The sequence below is a fragment of the Schistocerca americana genome, chromosome 4 (assembly GCF_021461395.2).
Source record: "Schistocerca americana isolate TAMUIC-IGC-003095 chromosome 4, iqSchAmer2.1, whole genome shotgun sequence".
In the NCBI taxonomy this organism is placed as follows: Eukaryota; Metazoa; Arthropoda; class Insecta; order Orthoptera; family Acrididae; genus Schistocerca; species Schistocerca americana.
In genome coordinates, this window is record NC_060122.1 from 524,851,361 (window position 1) to 524,871,669 (window position 20,309).

At 45.4% G+C, this 20,309-nt stretch overlaps 1 protein-coding gene across 2 annotated transcripts in view; it reads left to right on the forward strand.

The window, feature by feature from the left end:
• The window catches only part of LOC124612880, a 265,723-nt gene that overhangs the window by 222,903 nt on the left and 22,511 nt on the right, over positions 1-20,309 (forward strand). For both annotated transcript variants that reach the window (XM_047141326.1, XM_047141327.1), the window contains exon 4: positions 9,470-9,661. In XM_047141326.1, coding sequence (XP_046997282.1) covers positions 9,470-9,661 — 192 coding nt within the window. The remainder of the gene's footprint in view (positions 1-9,469; positions 9,662-20,309) is intronic.

Genomic DNA, 20,309 nt, shown 5'->3' on the forward strand with positions numbered 1-20,309 from the left:
CCTTTGCTAAGAAACCGAGCGAGGTGGCGCAGTGATTAGCACACTGGACTCGCATTCGGGAGGACGTCGGTTCAATCCCGTCTCCGGCCATCCTGATTTAGGTTTTCCGTGATTTCCCTAAATCGCTTTAGGCAAATGCTGGGATGGTTCCTTTGAAAGGGCACGGCCGATTTCCTTCCCCATCCTTCCCTCACCCGAGCTTGCGCTCCGTCTCTAATGACCTCGTTGTCGACGGGACGTTAAACTCTAATCTCCTCCTCCTTTGCTAAGAATACATCGCCTGTAGCGCCTCTCCTGGGCTGGTGAGCGTATGTGTTGGATGTTAGACGACTGGAAAACTGTAGCCTGGTCAGATGAGTCCCGATTTCCGTTGGTGAGAGCTAATGTTACAGTTCGGGTGTGCTGCAACCCAACGAAGCCATGGACCCGAGATTTCAAGGCACTGTGCGAGCTGGTGGTGGCTCCACAACGGTGTGGACTGTGCTTACATGGAATGGACTGGGTCCTCTGGTGCAAATGAACCGATCATTGACTGGAAATGATTATTTTCGGCTACTTCTAGACCATTTGCTGCCATTCACGGACTTCATGTTCCAAAACAACAATGGTAGTTTTATGGGTGACAATAGGCTGTGTCATCAGACCACAATTGTTCGCGATTGGTTTGAAGAACATATTTGACAATTCGAGTGCACGACATAATCCAACATTTATGGGACAGAATCGAGTGATCAGCTCGTGCACAAAACCCTACACCGGCAACTCTTTCGAAATTGCGGACGGTTATAGAGGCAGCATAGCTCAGTATTTCTGCAGGGGACTTCCAACGACTTGTCGAGTCAGTGCCACGTCGAGGTGCTTCACTACAACCGGCAATAGGAGATCCGACACGATATTACACTACTGGCCATTAAAATTGCTACACCACGAAGATGACGTGCTACAGAAGCGAAATTTAACCGACAGGAAGAAGATGCTGTGATATGCAATATTTCAGAGCATTCACACAAGGTTGGCGCCGGTGGAGACACCTACAACGTCCTGACATGAGGAACGCTTCCAACCGATTTCTCATACACAAACAGCAGTTGACCGTCGTTGCCTGGTGAAACGTTGTTGTGATGCCTCGTGTAAGGGGGAGAAATGAGTATCATCACGCTTCCGACTTTGATAAAGGTCGGGTGGTGGCCTATCACTATTGCGGTTTATCGTATCGCGACATTGCTGCTCGCGTTGCTCGAGATCCAATGATTGTTAGCAAACTATGAAATCGGTGGGTTCAGGAGGGTAATACGGAACGCCATGCTGGATCCCAACGGCCTCGTACCACTAGCAGTCGAGATGACAGCCATCTTGTCTGTATGGCTGTAACGGATTGTACAGCGACGTCTCGATCCCTGAGTCAACAGATCGGGACGTTTGCAAGACAACAACCATCTGCACGAACAGTTCGACGACGTTCGCACCAGCATGGACTATCAGCTCGGAGACCATGACTGCGGTTATCCTTGACGCTGCATCACAGACAGGAGCGCCTGCGATGGTGTACTCAACGACGAGCCTGGGTGCACTAATGGCAAAACGCCATTTTTACGGATGAATCCAGGTTCTGTTTACAGCATCATGATGGTCGCATCTGTGTTTGGCGACATCGCGGTGAACGCACATTGGAAGCGTGTATTCGTCATCGCCATAATGGCGTATCACCTGGCGTGATGGTATGGGGTGCCGTTGGTTACACGTCTCGGTCACCTCTTGTTCGCATTGACGGCACTTTCAATAGTGGACGTTACATTTCAGATGTGTTAAGACCCGTGGCTCTACCCTTCATTCGATCCCTGCGAAACCCTACATTTCAGCAGGATAATGCACGACCGCATGTTGCAGGTCCTGTACGGGCCTTTCTGGATACAGAAAATGTTAGACTGCTGCCCTGGCCAGCACATTCTCCAGATCTCTCACCAACTGAAAACGTCTGGTTAAAGCTGGCCGAGCAACTGGCTGAGCACAATACGCCAGTCACTACTCTTGATGAACTGTGGTATCGTGTTGAAGCTACATGGGCAGCTGTACCTGTATACGCCATCCAAGCTCTGTTTGACTCAATTCCCAGGCGTATCAAGGCCGGTATTACGGCCAGAGGTGGTTGTTCTGGGTACTGATTTCTCAGGATCTATGCACCCAGATATTGTGAAAATGTAATCACATATCAGTTCTAGTATAATATATTTGTCCAATGAATACCCGTTTATCATCTGCATTTCTTCTTGGTGTAGCAATTTTAATGGCCAGTAGTGTAGTAGGTATCACATGACTTTTGCCACCTCAGTATAAACTCCAACTGGCGTGATGGCGCCATAACACTCAAGCGAAGCCGTAACCTTCCAGCTACGTTCGTTCCGAAAGTGCACTCAGGCGTCCTCGGTAAACAAAGACCCCCAACTGCTCATCGCTGCCAGGAAACGGCTTCATCCTAACTAGCCGAACATGGCCCTGTGCCCGCGTCCGCCGGTGGTTACGCGCGATCTCTTCCGGCCAGGCGCCCTCTGGTGTCGCAGCAACGGGCCGGGAACAAACACAGGGGAGACAGTCGATACTGGAGCAACAAAAATGTTGCGCACACGTGACACAATTTGTAATTTTGTTGCGTGTTATAAAAAGTCTGAAAGTCTGAGGGCAGCATCACTAACTAGAACTTTCGGTTAATTATTTGCACTACGTTCAAGCGTCAGTCCTCAATAACAGCAATCGCTGCCGCCATTTCTTCAGAGATAATATTCATATGCCGTTCTTTCCCCAAAACATATGAGGTGTCTTTCTGAAGTTAGTAACATTTTATACTAAACAAACACAATTGCATTTAAAAAATGTTATTGCTCGAAAGTTTATACCTGAACCTACTGCTCAACACTATTATGAGACACTTTTCGTAACAAACAACTAATTTCTTCATTCCATTCTCATTACAAAAATCTGCCACCTCTTTTACCAACCACAGCTGAAAGGTCGTCTTGACGTTACTTCTTCGAAATGCCGACATACTAAAAGTTCATTCAAATGTGGGAACAAATGATAATCAATGGGTAGCAGATCACCGTCTGTATTCTTGAACTTTTTCATCAACATTCTGCACCAGCTGTATAGTGACAGTGGGTGGCACCGCATTTCGCAGTTCATCGTGAACAGTAGCACGACTGTATTTAAACGCTATAACCCATTATCATACAACTCAATCGCTTACAATGCTTTTTCCATAAACTTCGCAGATCTATCGATGAATTTCGACCTCCGACACATTTTTTGCCCACAGAAAACGAATCACTGCACGTATTTAAGAATCGACGCGATTTTCATTTTAGTAGGGAATTTTAAATGAACGTAAATACGGGCGTACGGGAAGCCAGTAGATTCAGGTACTCAGGGCACATATAAGAATCCCCGACAGCAACGTTGCAGTGGCCATATTTTAAAACTGTTGTTACTTTTTTACAAAAATAGACTTAGGTCTGTACTTGATGAAAAGTTGCTATAAAAGATTCTTTCTTATGAAACAGCTGCGCCTTTAATGTAAATGGAAAGTTAACTGAAGCATATTCTCCCATTCGAAATGATAATTAATGGTGTGTAGTCTGTTGTTCAACTTACTTGAATCTTAATTCCACGCGTCACTGCAGTAACATTACGTACGATACGGGTTGCAGTTTCACGATACGTCAAGTCCCTCTCGCAAAAGCCACACAGCTCCCACTGAAGCTCTTAAACTTGATTATGCGGCACCCATCGCAGCCGTGAGCTAAATGTTTTATCGGATTCTTGGTGATGCTAGCAATTAACTTGCAACACACCGCGTTCATTAGAGGTCAGGCACGTCCTAGGTGGTGTACGTGTATCGTTTCCGCTTGGTAAGTGCGGTGTTTAAAATAAGGCATGGAGGGTACCTACTGTTAATTTCTATCCCAGAATTTACGTCGGCATGGAAAAACACCCTGCAGACAGTGTAGTAGATAGTGTCGGAAGTTCCATGCGGCTTTTCGCGGGTGATGCTGTAGTATACAGAGAAGTTGCAGCATTAGAAAATTGGAGCAAAATGCAGGAGGATCTGCAGCGGATAGGCACTTGGTGCGGGGAGTGGCAACTGACACTTAACATGGACAAATGTAATGTATTGCGAATACATAGAAAGAAGGATCCTTTATTGTATGATTATATGATAGCGGAACAAACACTGGTAGCAGTTACTTCTGTGAAATATCTGGGAGTATGCGTGCGGAACGATTTGAAGTGGAATGATCATATAAAATTAATTGTTCGTAAGGCGGGTGCCAGGTTGAGATTCATTGGGAGAGTCCTTAGAAAATGTAGTCCATCAACAAAGGAGGTGGCTTACAAAACACTCGTTCGACCTACACTTGAGTATTGCTCATCAGTGTGGGATCCGTACCAGGTCGGGTTGACAGAGGAGGTGGAGAAGATCCAAAGAAGAGCGGCGCGTTTCGTCACAGGGTTATTTGGTAAGCGTGATAGCGTTACGGAGATGTTTAGCAAACTCAAGTGGCGGACTGTGCAAGAGAGGCGCTCTGCATCGCGGTGTAGCTTGCCGTCCAGGTTTCGAGAGGGTGCGTTTCTGGATGAGGTATCGAATATATTGCTTCCTCCCACTTATACCTCCCGAGGAGATCACGAATGTAAAATTAGAGAGATTCGAGCGCGCACGGAGGCTTTCCGGCAGTCGTTCTTCCCGCGAACCATACGCGACTGGAACAGGAGAGGGAGGTAATGACATCGGCATGTAAAGTGCCCTCCGCCACACACCGTTGGGTGGCTTGCGGAGTATAAATGTAGATGAAGACCTATAATCTGTGCGCATCGGAATTAATTACATATTGTTATATGCCCAGGCACACTGATTGGAGTACTTCACATTTCTCCCTTTACTTATTAAATTAATCAAATTATTTCCCCCAATAACACATCTAAGAAACAATATTAGAATATTGCTTACTTGAATTATAACGCTACTGAGGATTATGAAAATTTTTATTTCCAATCAAAGACAAGTTTGGATAGTGATAAGTACGTTGATTGATAAACCTTACCCTGAAGCAACACAAGCTGCAAGATAGCTGATGCAACGCGCAGTGCGTTGTCGCACAAGTAAACGGACGGATGGTTGCTCCAGAACCTACCTAAGCAGGCTCCCATAGCCGGCGTCTTTACTCGACGGCCGAACTGTCCTTTTTCTACGACGCCCACGGGGGAAATCCTTACTCACTGGCTCCCACGGTCGTAGCGTCTTTACTGCACGCCGCCAACAGGCGAAGCGTTTACGTTCGCTCCGTAAAATTTCAACATTACTCCATGAGGAGCAGCCAGTAAAATATGTTAGAACACTAATAAAAGCGTTGTTCGCATCTCCGCGTCAATTGCACGCGTTCTAGCATCAGAAAATCCCCCTCCGTAATATGTACCCACTCGCAAGCCGTCCTGCGGTTTTTTTTTTTTTTTTTTTCAGAGGGACGCTATCCTAAAAAGTCTTCTAGCTGATCGTTCCCACGGCAGACGCCATAGAGCTCCAGGTGCCACTCTAGCCTGCATTCTCTTCTCTTTTAACAGAGTTTCTTCTCGTGAGCAGTCGCCCATCCAAGGGGAAGGGATGTGGCGTCACTGTTTCACTTCAGGAATGTTCGTCCAGTGTTCAGACCATAAAACTTCACTAATGACGCTCTGCTGGAGTGCGGGGCTCTTTTTGACAAAATCCGTCCAACACAACAGAATATCTTCGCATTGTACTAGCTCCCCGAAACTTTTTGTATCCTCTCTACGTCGGCCATCATCGTTTAATTCGTTGCCCGAATAGCAAAATCATCCACTACGTATAGTGTCTCATTTCCTAATCTAATTCCCTGAACAACGCCTGGTGTAATTCAACTATATTCCATTACCTTAGTTGTAGTTTTCGTGATATTGATCTTATAATCTCTTTTCGTTAGGGACAAATTAAAATGGAAAAATTAATAAAATCGATCAGTCAAGTGAAATCTTATGCTGCAGTCAAACTGGGCTCTGGAAATCATTCTGACGTGAAGAAAGGTTAACCATTCAGCCAAGGAGACGTAACGCCGCCCGGAGTCGCCGAGCGGTTCTACGCGCTGCAGTCTGGATCCGCGCGACCGCTACGATCGCAGGTTCGAATCCTGCCTCGGGCATGGATGTGTGTGATGTCCTTAGGTTACTTAGATTTAAGTAGTTCTACGTCTAGGGGACTGATGACCTCAGATGTTAAGCTCCATAGTGCTCGGAGCCATTTTTGGAGACGTAACACCCTGAGTTAAAAATAACTGAAATTTGATATTTTAAGCCAACGGCCCTGCCGCAGTGGTAACACCGGTTCCCGTCATATCACCGAAGTTAAGCGCTGTCGGGCTGGGCTAGCACTTTGATGGGTGGCTACCCGTTCTACCGAGCGCTGTTGGCAAGCAGGGTGCACTCAGCCCTTGTGAAGCAAACTGAGGAGCTACTTGATCGAGAAGTAGCGGCTCCGATCTCGTAAACTGATATACGACCGACAGAGCGGTGTGCTGACTACATCCCCTCCACATCCGCAGTGACGCCTGTGGTCTGAGGATGACACGACAGCCGATCGGTACCGTTGGGCCTTCATGGCTTTTCGGGCGGAGTTTAGTTGTTATGATAATTGAATTTGAAGTGGTTTAAATTTATTGATAGTCTCATAGAAGAGACTCTTTTTCACTCAATATTGAAAAGTAAGATTGTTATCAGTCGTAAACTACTGAGTATCAAATTTCCGTATGTCCATCTTTTCAGAGATGGTCACGAGAGCCTCGGCTATTTAGTACAGAAAGTCAAATCAAACACCTTTCAACCATCTAATTTCCAAACTGCCGACAGTCGGCAGATGATGTTTGAAGTAATCGCTATATCAAAAATCTCCAGATACCTGTCTTTGAACACTGGCTCCTATTTTCATGGGAACAGAGGTTGGTATATTCCTACACCTCGATTGGGAGGGGGGGGGGGGGGCTAATATATCGTAATATATAAGACAACTATGATTTTAAAGGCGAATCGTTTTCTGACAAAATAAAACTTTATGTTAGAAATTCATCTATAATCGTCAGAAATTCTTATAAAAATATACAGGATGGGGCAAATAAAAGTGGCCCGGAGGACAAGACCCACAGTTACTTCCAACAGGATGGAGGAACTGCTCATGCAGCCGGCCGAACCTTGGAGCACATTTACACAATCTTCACGCCTGACAGAGTTTTCAGCAAAGGTCAGTGTGATCGCAGCCCTAGTTGGCCACCCAGGTCACCTGATCTGTCAGTGTGCGATTACTTTGTATGGGGAAACATCAAGTCTAAAGTGTATCACAACCACCCTCAGTCTTCAAGAACTGCAGCAGAACATTTCGGACGAGACTGCAGCAATTCCAGCAGTCCATCTTCGATCCGTCTTCAGCAACTTTCTGAACAGGGCCCAAAAGTGCCAAGAGTCGACTGTTGGTCACTTCTGACATCTACTACAGTCAGGTCAGTACGTATTTCCTTTCCTCTGCTGTGTTTCTTTGTACACTGGAACTCTGTTCTTCGTTTCACTTTCATTTGCCCCACCCTGTATTATTAGTTATGGTATGTACTCGGATGTGTTTCAAGACACAGCTGTGATACGCTCAAACTGTCGAACACTGTCTATACGAGCTAATACAGAGATAACTTGGCACAGAAACTTCGCAGGTATATTTGGTAGTATTCTGATATTCCTGTATTACAATTTTTGTAAAATTCATGCTTCTTCAACAGAAGCTGCCTCAGACGAACTTTGATAAACAGTCTGGATGCGGTGACAGGCAGCATAATAAATCCTCTCCTCTCCTGCCCCCTCTCACACATTTCTCCCCCTCTCTACCCTTTATATGGTCACGAACCAGCTTTCGGTTTCAAAGGTCATCGTCAGGTGACAAATGAATGCAAAAAACAAAGTTTCATAGTTGGATATCGTTACGTAGAACAATAGATGAAAATAAAGTGGTTTTACAATTGTACTCCATCATTTGTATAACTGAAACTTAGTTCAACAAGGGGAAGAAGTTTGACCTTTTAAAAATAAGCTGGGACTTCAAAACATATTTTTATTGATTTCCAGTATTGTCGATTTTGGTCATCTTCCTGCGTTCTCAACAGCGTACAAAACTTCAGTCTCCATCGTATGGGCTGTTTTCTGTTAGAAGATGTTAAAAGTAAAATTATCCACATAACAAGTTTATTTTTCATATTTAGTTAAATGTAATTATTTCTCCGTTTCATAAAAATATAACAATTTCTTTTTAAACGCACTACATGTCATCATTCTGTTGTGCCCTTTGTAGTTTCGGTGTACAGTAAGTAATAACTGTTAAGTCACAAGTCATTTTATCTGTGGTTGCAACATTCAGTTGTCATCTGACAATAAGTAAATAATATTTTCCAGAAATTGGGAAAGTGTTTGCCGTTTAATATTATTAATGAATCTTCATTTGACAGTGGCAGCTTGCTGCTCAAAATGCATCAGAGTACAGTAAAATTTCAATAACTCGTCACTGAAGCAGGAAATTGTGTTGTTTACAGTATTAATAAGACAGTAGAGGCCACACCCATATCCATGTAATACGGATACTTTTCAGTTTAACATCTATATTTGCTGCAAACGTCGTCGAACTGTTCGTTCACATGGTTGTTGTCTTGCTAACGTCCCCATCTATTGACTCAGGGATCGCGACGTGGCTGCACGATCCGTTACAGCTATGCAGATAAGATGCTTGTCATCTCGACTGCTAGTGATACGAGTCCGTTGGGATCCAGCACGGCGTTCCGTGTTACCCTCCTGAACCCACCGATTCCATATCCTGCTAACAGTCATTGGATCTCGACCAACGCGAGCAGCAATGTCGCGATACGATAAACCGCAATCGCGATAGGCTACAATCCGACCTTTATCAAAGTCGGAAACGTGATGGTACGCATTTCTCCCCCTTACACGAGGCATCACAACAACGTTTCACCAGGCAACGACGGTCAACTGCTGTTTGTGTATGAGAAACCGGTTGGAAGCGTTCCTCATGTCAGGACGTTGTAGGTGTCGCCACCGGCGCCAACCTTGTGTGAATGCTCTGAAAAGCTAATCATTTGCATATCACAGCATCTTCTTCCTGTCGGTTAAATTTCGCTTCTGTAGCACGTCATCTTCGTGGTGTATCAATTTTAATGGCCAGTAGTGTATTTATTAATAACTCTCCATAATCTCTGTTTTTTATTTACCAGTGTCCAGAACAATCAAACTGATTCCAGTAAAGGTACCATGTGTCACACCAGGCTCGTGGGCTCGCACGCGCGCGCACACACAAAACACAAAGCACACACTGAGGTACCACTAGCCACTACTTGCCTCTTCTTGTGTCTCCTGATCCAAGGCGCCGGGCCAGCTGCCCCCCAAGCCCACGGCGCCATCGTGGGCGGCTGGCACGCTGCAGACGGCGGCCGCCGTGTCGCTGCTGCTGGTGGCGCTGCTGCTCAGCACAGCCGTCACCTGCATCTGGCGGCGCCTGTTGGCGGTGCGGTCCGCTACTGTGCCTAGCGCTGCCCCGCAACATTTCACGTTGTCAGTAAGTACCCTCCGCTCTCTCTTAATAATATGTAGACAGCTTACGTTTTTCATATGAGTTGTATGCAACAGGCCGTTGTAATTAAAATGCAGCTACTCACAGAGATCAAGTGTGGGCTGTAGTTATCGTACAGAGGCGAAATTTGTTATATATTCAAATGCGTTAACGTGGTACCGATTTACGCTGGAAAAAATTAGTTCCAATGTTGGCAACCAGTTGCAAATCTGGCGCCGTGAATGCAAGATCAGCGTATAGAGAGGCATAATGTTGATTTTATTATTAACTGCCGCTTAAGCACTTTGATCAATGCGAGCAGCGGAGATGTCGACGAAGTGCTGTACAGCACCAGATTCGCACCTGGCGGACAAATTTGGAACTAATTTTTTTCCAGTGTAAATCGGTTCCACATTAACGCATTAGCATACCTGCCAAGTTTCGCTACCACGCGATAATTACAGCTGATGCTGGACCTCCTTGAGCAGCTGTACTGTAATTATAACGACCGTACTGATGGTGAAACGTACTGGTCGACTCGTCACGCCCTCGGTACTTCGTCGCATCCCAAAATGTACCACTCGCGGCCAGGACCAGTATCCTCGAACTCTTTGCGATCACCAGCGTGTGAGACAAATTTATGAACTTATTGCCTAGCAGATGAAACGGAAAACGTTTATTGGCGATCCTAGATTGCTTTACTGCGTTGCTACCCTTATCAAATCAGTTTAAATCAGTTTAAATAAGGATCGCCAGGCTCGCTTTCACCTGCGAGACAGTTAAAATTATCACGAGTCCTATCCTATTAATAATGCATGACAGTAATCTAAACATAGTCAGAGATATGAAATATATTCGCTACTGTGAAATCTTTCTGACGTTATGTATGAAGATGTAACCTATGGGTGACATGTGAACATTTGTACCGGACCGGGACTTCAAAACGGATTTCCCACTTGTCGCGAGCTGTCGCCCTTAACCACCTTTTCTTTTCGTTATGGCTCGTTGCATTTGTTCGGGGTGGACATCGCATGACATCCATTCAAATTCATCGTTCATCCGATCACTCACTTTTTTTTATTAGGGAAGGCACGCTGAGCTACCGTACCAGCAACCACCTTGGCTATCTGAGAATGCTTCCAGGACCGGTCCAAAGTTCCATATGTCACACCATCTACAACCTCATCGCTAGTAACTTTACTTCATATGTAAATTGAGGAAAGGAAAGGAAAGGAAAGGAAAGGAAAGGAAAGGAAAGGAAAGGAAAGGAAAGGGGAAGTATCACTGTTGTCAGCTGCATTGGGACGTTACGCGGAATCGGCGACGACGAGTGAATATGTGTACCGGACCGTGGTTCGAACCCGGGATGTCCTGTTTACCAAGCAGGTGCGGCAACCACTATACCATCCAGGACACAATGTTATCGCCTCCGGGTTCGAATCCCGGTCCGTTGCACATTTTCACTCGCCGCCGATTCCACATAATGTCTCAATGCAGCGGACAGCAGTGATCCCCCCTTTCCTATCGATTCTTCCCCTCTCCACCTTCAATTTCATATAATGTGTAACAGCTGAGGATTCTGCAAGGTGTGTGTTCTTTCGGATATGTGCGAAAGAACAGACGCCACACATTCTTATAACTTTAGCTGAGTTCCCACCACGGTGTTTCAAGGAAACGAACGTATTCAACGTTAGTATTACAATCGTCAGTACTTATTTTTATCATTATCTGAGGAAAGAGACGTTGCCTACGATCTTGCAGCTGAACTACAGTTCCAGGAAGTTTACTCTGATAGCCAAAGTTGCTGTGGCGACCTCTCTCGACAAGCGGGAAATCCAGGTTCGAGTCCCTGTCGGGCACAAATTTTCATGTGTCATCAATAGGTAATATATTTATACATAATGCAGCTATGTCAGAAATATTCCGCAATAGCGAATAAATTTCGTAAATGTAGTACACCTGCAAGATCGACACCAGTGTCCGTTTCCTCAGGCATTGTTAAAAATAAGCACATTCAGAGAGACAGACATCCGATCACTGAACTGGAAAATAGACCTCTAACAGTTTGTACACCGCTTTCAGCTGGCGCTCAGAAACTTCCCTTGATAATCTCCACAAGTGTAATAACAATCCAGTTGAAACTCAACAGGGAAAGGAAATCACACAAAAACATCACACTTCAAGTCTGCAGGGAAGCAAATGGAAAATAATGGCTTCGTTGAGACCTTACCATGTCCGCCTCTTTCATTACACATCTCCTCTAGTTAGCTACTGGCTCTGCGATCTGATACGAGGTTTCTGCCTATCGAGGGTGTGCAGTGTAACACTCGTGCAGTATACCGGGGAATGCTTAAATATAATACTACGCCCACACGTGAATGCACTTGCGGCCTTCTTTAAACTTTCCGTATTGAAAAATAATTTCGTTATTCACGAAGGACCACTCACTCCCGACCTGATGTACACAACATCCTTAAAACATCGCCTCAGGCCCACAGGCAGCACCGCGATGTTGTTCTAAACTTTCCAACCTTACATGCTCGCTAACACGATTCAGGCATTTCTGTTGGCTATTTCCTCTTGCCGCTGATAGCACTTCCGTGCATAAGCTTTCTTCCTGCCAGCATTTTTCTACAGTTCATTTTCAACATCTGCTGGGAAAGACCTGCCACAATGAAAAATCACTCGCCTTTAATCTCGCATAGCAGGCCGTGACCACAACCTACTTATAAGATTTACAGTCAAAATTGTCATTCATCTGCAGGCTAAACAAAGTGCCCTTCCAGCAGACATCATAAACTCACGCTAGCATCCACGATAGTGAAGTTTACACGCCCACGAATGCGACGAGGAATGATTTGTTACAATGAGCTCGAGGAGAAAATTTGTAAGTGTTGACAGTGAAGTGCTTTATGATCGACAGAACCCAGTGCCTTCTTGAGGTATCGTCCAGAGATCGCGGTGTCACACCAAAGTCGGCAACACTCATCGATATCACAGACGATAGTGATTTCTCACTGTAATCCGCACAGGCGAGTGGGAGACGCTGAAGGAGCCACGCCCCCTCTCTTAGCACAACAGCACCGTCGCTTTGAGGTCAACATAGAGCCGAGCATGGAAGCGCTCTGCCCCAGTTTGTGAGCTCAGCTGAGACAATCAGCATGATCAAGTAGACTTAAAGAGTTATTCAAATGTCAAATAGAAATTTACTTTTCTAAATGTTGAACATTGCACTTTGAGAGAACTGTTTTTTAATTAGTGCCTCGTGTAGTGCTTTAATAGTCAATGACAGTAGCAAATTATCATGCACTCGTGTGACAAATTATTGTGTCAAGTTAAGTAAATTTTTTTTATCATTCATGTAATAAGGTGAACTAGTATTTCATCTGTTGTAGTTCCGATGAACCATACGCCAGAGCAGGGAAAGAACCCATAGTTATCGACATAATAATTCTGCAGGATGATGAGTCCTCATCAGAGACAAAGTAGCGTGTAAGTGCCATGTTGAAGTGAGATAAGACTGCTTCCGTTCTCCACTTACGTAAACGATTTGCGTTGTAGAATGGGCACCAGTCTGAGACTGTTTACTGCTGTGGGTAGGAAAATGTCGTCTTTGAACGACTGCAGGGATGCTTGAGAATTTCTAGTCGATGTGTCGAGTCATTTCGGTTTAAATGTGGATAAATGTGTGTTAATTCTAATGGGTTAAAGAGATATTCATATACTGTTAGAATACGGCATTAATACTGTGGTTATGTAACAAAATATATGAAAGACGTGTAGGGCCAAACGACTTTGTAACAACAGTAATGATTCCAGTGCCAAAGAAACAAGTAGCCACCAAGAAATGCAGAGAGCACAGAACAACTACTCTCATTTCACATGCAGCCAAAGTTATGCTAAGAATAATTAAATAAAAGACTGTAAAATGTAATGGAGGGGAATTTGGCTAAGGAGCAATTTGGTTTCAGACAGAATACAGGCACAAGAGATGCACTAGGACTCTTGCGAATTTTAGGAGAGAGGTATATTGAAACGGGAAGAGACCTATAAATGTGTTTTATAGACCGGGAAAGCTCTCTGACAACGTGGCTTGAGATGTGCTTGTAACGATAATGAGGGAAAAGAGAACGGACGGGAAAAGCAGACGACCCATAAACTCATATTTATATCAAATGGCGTCAGCGAAAGTGAAAAGAGAACGTAATGGCTGGCGAGAATTAGGAAAAGGAGTATGACAAGCCAGGTGTAAGTCTCCTATTATTTTCAGTCTGTACTCGGGAAATGTGATTGACCACTGCCAATAAATGACCATGTGGTAAAAACTGGAGGCAGAAGAACACGGTGTTTGACGTTTGCAGACGACGTGTCAAGCGCTTAGAGTGTAAGGCCGATACCACTGAAGCTAAACGAAAGATTTAGGGAATGAAAATCAATACAAAAAGAAAACAGAAGTAAATGCACTAGGAGAAAATAAAGGGTAAATATAATGCTGAACGGAGAAGTACCCAGTCCGTCCCAGAAGTTCCGAGGCTGATTTTATTTCTGGTCTAAATGCGATGTCAGCGCAGTAAATGTGCTGACAGCTTCAACTAACAATTGTAAACAACAGAAGTAAATTCGATTAGTCAGTTGCGAGCAGCCAGTATTAAATGATGGACGTGCGGCCACGATGTGTCATGTTGTTGTCACACATCTCAATGCAGCAACTCTCTAAATCGATAGATCAAAAACTTCTGCAAAACTGATTTCTATGCTGCTTTCTGACTGAAACGCAGACTGTGAAGTTAATTTTTGAAAAAATTCATCGCAGGTAACGAGACTTGGTCTTATTGCTTTACCCTGGGCTGCCACCTACGGACAAACCACCAACCACACGCCGGTGTCTGGTGAGTTGCCGCACTTCCGGCATACTAGGGAGATCAACCCCAGCAATCACCACAGTACCAGGTGATGCTCGCCGATTCAAAGAGCTACTACCGTCGGCGCTATCTCGCATCTACGAATCTTGGGCCAGCACTACGCTTTACAGGTTTTCTTCGGCCGTTGGCTTTATAGGACGCCACCCGACTATTTTTCAGGCAGACGACGTCAAAGTTCACAGTTCACGGTTATGTGGACATAACGACTTCAGTGCAAGCGGTCCCTCAATCAAAGCTCCATTTGCCGTCCACACATTATAATCTAGGCCTTACGCAAGCCATCTAATCTCACGAGCATTTCCGTCTCACCGTCGCTCGGATCCAACCAACCGCTAACAAATCCAGCAGCACACCTTCGAATTGCTTCAGCGGCCTCCTTTGGTCACAACCGGTAGGGACAGCAAACATTCGAGCGAATGTGTCGCACAAGCGTTCTGTATTCGGTCTCTCTTAAAGGTGCTGACTTTTTATCAGAACTCTTTCTCTAAATTGTATTCAGACATTCGCCCTCCTTACCACTAACTGTATGTGCTCATTCCATTAAATTTCATTTCACAACTTTACACCCAGATGTTTAATCGAAGTGACTGCGGCAAACGGTATGCCATTAATATTACACTACTGGCCATTAAAATTGTTACACCACGAAGATGACGTGCTACCGACGCGAAATTTAACCTACAGGACGAAGATGCTGTGATATGCAAATTATTAGCTTTTCAGAGCATTCACACAAGGTTGGCGCCGGTGGCGACACCTACAACGTTCTGACACGAGGAAAGTTTCCAACCGATTTCTCATACACAAACAGCACTTGACCGGCGTTGCCTGGTGAAACGTTGTTGTGATGCCTCGTGTAAGGAGGAGAAATGTGTACCATCATGTTTCCGACTTATTAAGGACGGATTGTAGCCTATCGCGATTACAGTTTATCCTATCGCGACATTGATGCTCGCTTTGGTCTAGATCCAATGACTGTTAGCAGAATATGTAATCGGTGGTTTCAGGAGGGTAATACGGAACGCCGTGCTGGATCCCAACGGCCTCATATCACTAGCAGTCGAGATGACGGGCATCTTATCCGCATGGCTGTAGCGGATCGTGCAGCCACGTCTCGATCCCTGAGTCAACAGATGGGGACGTTTGCAAGATAACAACCATCTGCATGAACAGTTCGGAGACGTTTGCAGCAGCATGGACTATCAGCTCGAAGACCTTGGCTGCGGTTACCCTTGACGCCGCATCACAGACAGAAGCGCCTGCGATGGTGTACTCGACGACGAACCTGGGTGCATGAATGGCAAAGCGTCATTTTTTCGAATGAATCCAGGTTCTGTTTACAGCATCATGATGGTCGCATCCGTGTTTTGCGACGTCGCGTTGAACGCAAATTGGAAGCGTGTATTCGTCATCGCCATACTGGCGTATCACCCGGCGTGATGGTATGGGGTGCCATTGGATACACGTTTCGGTCACCTCTTGTTCGCATTGACGGTACTTTGAACAGTGGACGTTACATTTCAGATGTGTTACGAACCGTAGCTCTACCCTTCATTCGATGCCAGCGAAACCCTACATTTCAGCGGGATAATGCACGACCGCATGTTGCAGGTCCTGTACGGGCCTTTCTGGACACAGAAAATGTTCGACTGCTGCCCTGGCGACCACATTCCCCAGATCTCTCACCAACTGAAAACGTCTGGTCAATGGTGGCCGAACAACTGGCTCGTCACAATACGCCAGTCACTACTCTTGATGAACTGTGGTATCGTGTTGAAGCAGCAAGGGCAGCTGTACCTGTACACGCCATCCAAGCTCTGTTTGACTCAATGCCCAGGCGTATCAAGGCCATTATTACGGCCAGAGGTGATTGTTCTGGATACTGATTTCTCAGGATCTATGCACCCACATTGCGTAATATATTTTTCCAATGAATACCCGTTTATCATCTACATTTCTTCTTGGTGTAGCAATTCTAACGGCCAGTAGTGTATCATCATCAGCAGCAGCAGCAGCATAAGTTTACTGTTATATTAGCAAGCCGTTTGTGTCTCCGTTTCCCGCCGTCCATTACTTCCCTCTTAATGTTGTTGTATATGCTGCCTTCCATCTGATCATCCAGGATCTGAAATCTCTTCCTCCATCTCTTCTTCTTCTCTTCCACAGACTCCTCTACTTTTTATAAGCCTCTCCTCCTTTCTTAATATACGACAACTCCAGTTTATTTTGCTTTCTGTTATTACATTCAGTAATTGTCTTTGCCCTTCCACTCTTATCAGTATCTTCTCATGTTAGGTTGTACCCATCCAACTTATTCTTCAATCCTCCGCCATGTCCACACCTCAACAGCCTCCAGACTTGCTCTATCTTCCTCCCTCATTTTCACGTTTCAGCACTATACAGGATGACACTCCATGCAAGACACTTCATTAGTCATTTCCTCAGAGCTTTGTCCCTATTGCTTCAGAAAATTCACCTATTCCAACAAAATGCCATTTTCACCATTGCTACGCTGATTATATTTTCTGTGCTGCTCTCCGTATCGGTTCCTATCTTGCTTTCTATGTATTTAAATTTTCGAGTCTGCGCTAATGAAAACATGATAGTGGTTTTAAAGTTTCAGGGCTCCTCCCCACTCCCTCCAAAACTCACTTGAGTACAATGCACAGAACGTTCATACAACCCTGTGAAATTGTTAAGAAAATTCTTTCTTTGGGATGTTATTCAACTCGCGCATCATATTAGATTGAATGTCGGTTATGCCGTCAAAGTGTTGACACGTCATGTGAATTTCTGCGTTTTCTCTTTTTATGCGAGTCTCGTATTGATATGTGTTAAGTTCCCTTGTAGGTGGTTCAAGCTACTAATGAATGGCTGTGTACAGGTAGCCAGAGAACGATGGAACTGCGTTAACCCAACACGTCAAGTAGGTTCTACTTAATGCCGTTTTGGAAATAACACAACTAAAAGATGGTCGTGACATGCTATCCGTATGACAAAATACACAGAAGAGGTTTTAAAAGGTACGAGCTGTATCGCAATGCTAGACATAGTCACTGAGTTAAGTACACTAGTCTGTCCTAATAGTGTAGCACTGACGTAGTTGGTACAAGTTTGTACATAGATGCAGTCCGTGTTCGGCGCACTCGCAATGACCCAGCAGTTTGCAAAAAATGGTTCAAATGGCTCTGAGCACTATGGGACTTAACTTCTGAGGTCATCAGTCCCCTAAAACTTAGAAATACTTAAACCTAACTAACCTAAGGACATCACACACATCCATGCCGGAGGCAGGATTCGAACCTGCGACCGTTGCGGTCGCGCGGTTCCAGACTGTAGCGCCTAGAACCGCTCGGCCACTTCGGCCGGCCCAGCAGTTTGCATGTGGTATGTGATGTCGTAGGCTCCTACTGGTGAGCCACGGACATGGCTGGCATAAAGCCCAGAGTGTACTGCAGGCCCAGAGAATGGATCTCTGATTGTGGGTCAGCTTACGTGGTCAGAGTTGAGCCGAGAGAATCATGAGCTGTTAACTACCGACTGACTGGAGAGTGACCAGGCAGCGTCATGTAAAGCCTTCCAGTGGAAGAATACCAGGAAAGCGTGATGGTGGCAAGTGACTCGGGGATGCGAGATAGTACTGACGATAGCAGCACTGTGAATCGGATGTCATAGCGCCAACTGACAGTTTTGTGGCTGCTAGGGTGTGACCTACACGTGGTTGTGTTGCTGGCATAATGGAAGGGCGGCAACCTGCGGTACATTACTATGTGGTTGGTGGCTGAGCATTAGGTGTCAGCTAAGGTTACAGTATTCCTTTTTTTCGACAGAGGAGATGGTGGACCCGTCTTGCTGTGAGGTCGGCAATTGGGATAGGATACCACATCCCTTCTTTTCCAAGGGAGAGATAGAGGAGCGACCATCGAGAAAAAGCATCTCCCAAAGAGCGAATGAGCTTTGGAGAAGGACAGCGCATCCAGTAAGGAGTGTGTACAACAGTAGAGGCCTCGACCCGGAAGTGGGGGCCCAGGGCCGGTGGTGCTGTCAAAGACGCCCTGTTGAGGACTGGGTGGAGCGAATGTGGCAAAAAAAGAGATATCCAGGGTCGTTATCGAGAAATGGACATGACGCCGTTGAAGACGGCGTATCCTAGAGGCCGAGCTTGCAGCGAAAATTGCACAAACAGAGAACCAGAGTGACACATAAATCCAACTTATGTGCCGTGGAGGCTGTCCGGACGAGAAAAGGCAGGCTCTCTATGCAGAGCGGAAAGCTCCTGGAGGTCGCAGGAGAGAATCCCTACTGGAGATGTGTGGGGGCAATGCCCAGGCCAGGGCAGCACAGGACAGGTTCGTGCATAAGATGACCATGACACACACTCGGAAGAGAAGAGGCCTGTAGAGAAAGGAGGTCACCGGAGATGTAAGCTGAACATCGGTGACATGCAGAAAGTATGGTATAACCATGGTTAGCTGTCAGGAAGTGATAAGCTATGGCCATCAGAGTCTGAGGAGAGCAGAGTGACGCCCTCATTAGACATACAGGGAGAGTGCATGTAGGGGACATGCGCCGAGGGCATAGGAAGCACAGGAGAGTGTACGATGGAGGGGGCGTTGAGCGGGCCAGCGTCGTGAGAGCGGCGGCGCTGGAGCTGATGGTGTCAGAGTCTTGATTGGGCGCCGTGCCTGAGGGAAGTAGGCCACGTTGTGGGGACGTAGACGATCTATTTGCGAAATGTTATTGAGGAAGTTGAGAGACCCAGCATTCGTGACTGTCTGTTGAGTGACTATTGCCTCTAATATTCATATGACCAAAGGTCAAATGAGAGATATTGGGGTTCATACAGAGGCATCTGGGTATCCATTCCACTCGTTTCATTTGCAGATGTAACAGGAAAGGAAATGACTAGCAAATAATACACGTACATAGACGCAGATAGTGATTTTTACTCGTTTTTCAATGTAGTCCCCATTTAGTCTGCGTCTAAAGTTTTTCTCACGAGTAGATTAAATATCTGACGTAAGATTATAAGAGCTCTCCCGAACGGTCATTTATGGCTGCCATTTCCAGTGACATCATTCCATTACTATCTTTAGCTTTCTTTATATATAGAAATAGATTTCAGTCGGAGCAGCCAAAACTGGCGACATGGTTGATTTTCCAGTTTTTCGTAACACAGTTTCCTAATTCCGTCATTGTTTAATCAACTCTTTTTCGTACCAGGCAAACTCACATGTGTTAATAATTTTTCATGCTGATGGTTTACAGGACTTTAATAATGTCATAATTTATTATTCGGCCATTTCAACATACCAGATAAGAAGGATCAGTTTTCCATCCCAGGAAGCACTGGCTATAATCTGTTCGGCAGATGAAATCTATTCCGACCAGTGTTCTTTCTTCTAATTTTTCATTCCCTGCCGAAATGGACAGAGCGAGTCGTTGTAGATTTATTTCGTTTGAGCCTAGTCTAGCTGGAAGTGGGGTAGGGGGACTCCAGTTCTGAGTTATAACTTACCTCACGGCACGATAGTTTTGAATTTGCGACGACGTAGTCACAGTAAGAGTTTGGCGGCCCGCGGTACTATTTAGTCTGTGCACACCTGCTGTTGGGCCAACGACATCCACCAACAGCGTTTATTATGTTTTCGTTTCTGACGTGAACTTGTGCGGCCAGCCTCAGGCACTAAAAAATAAAACGACGCCGATATTCAAGTCGATGCTTTATAAAA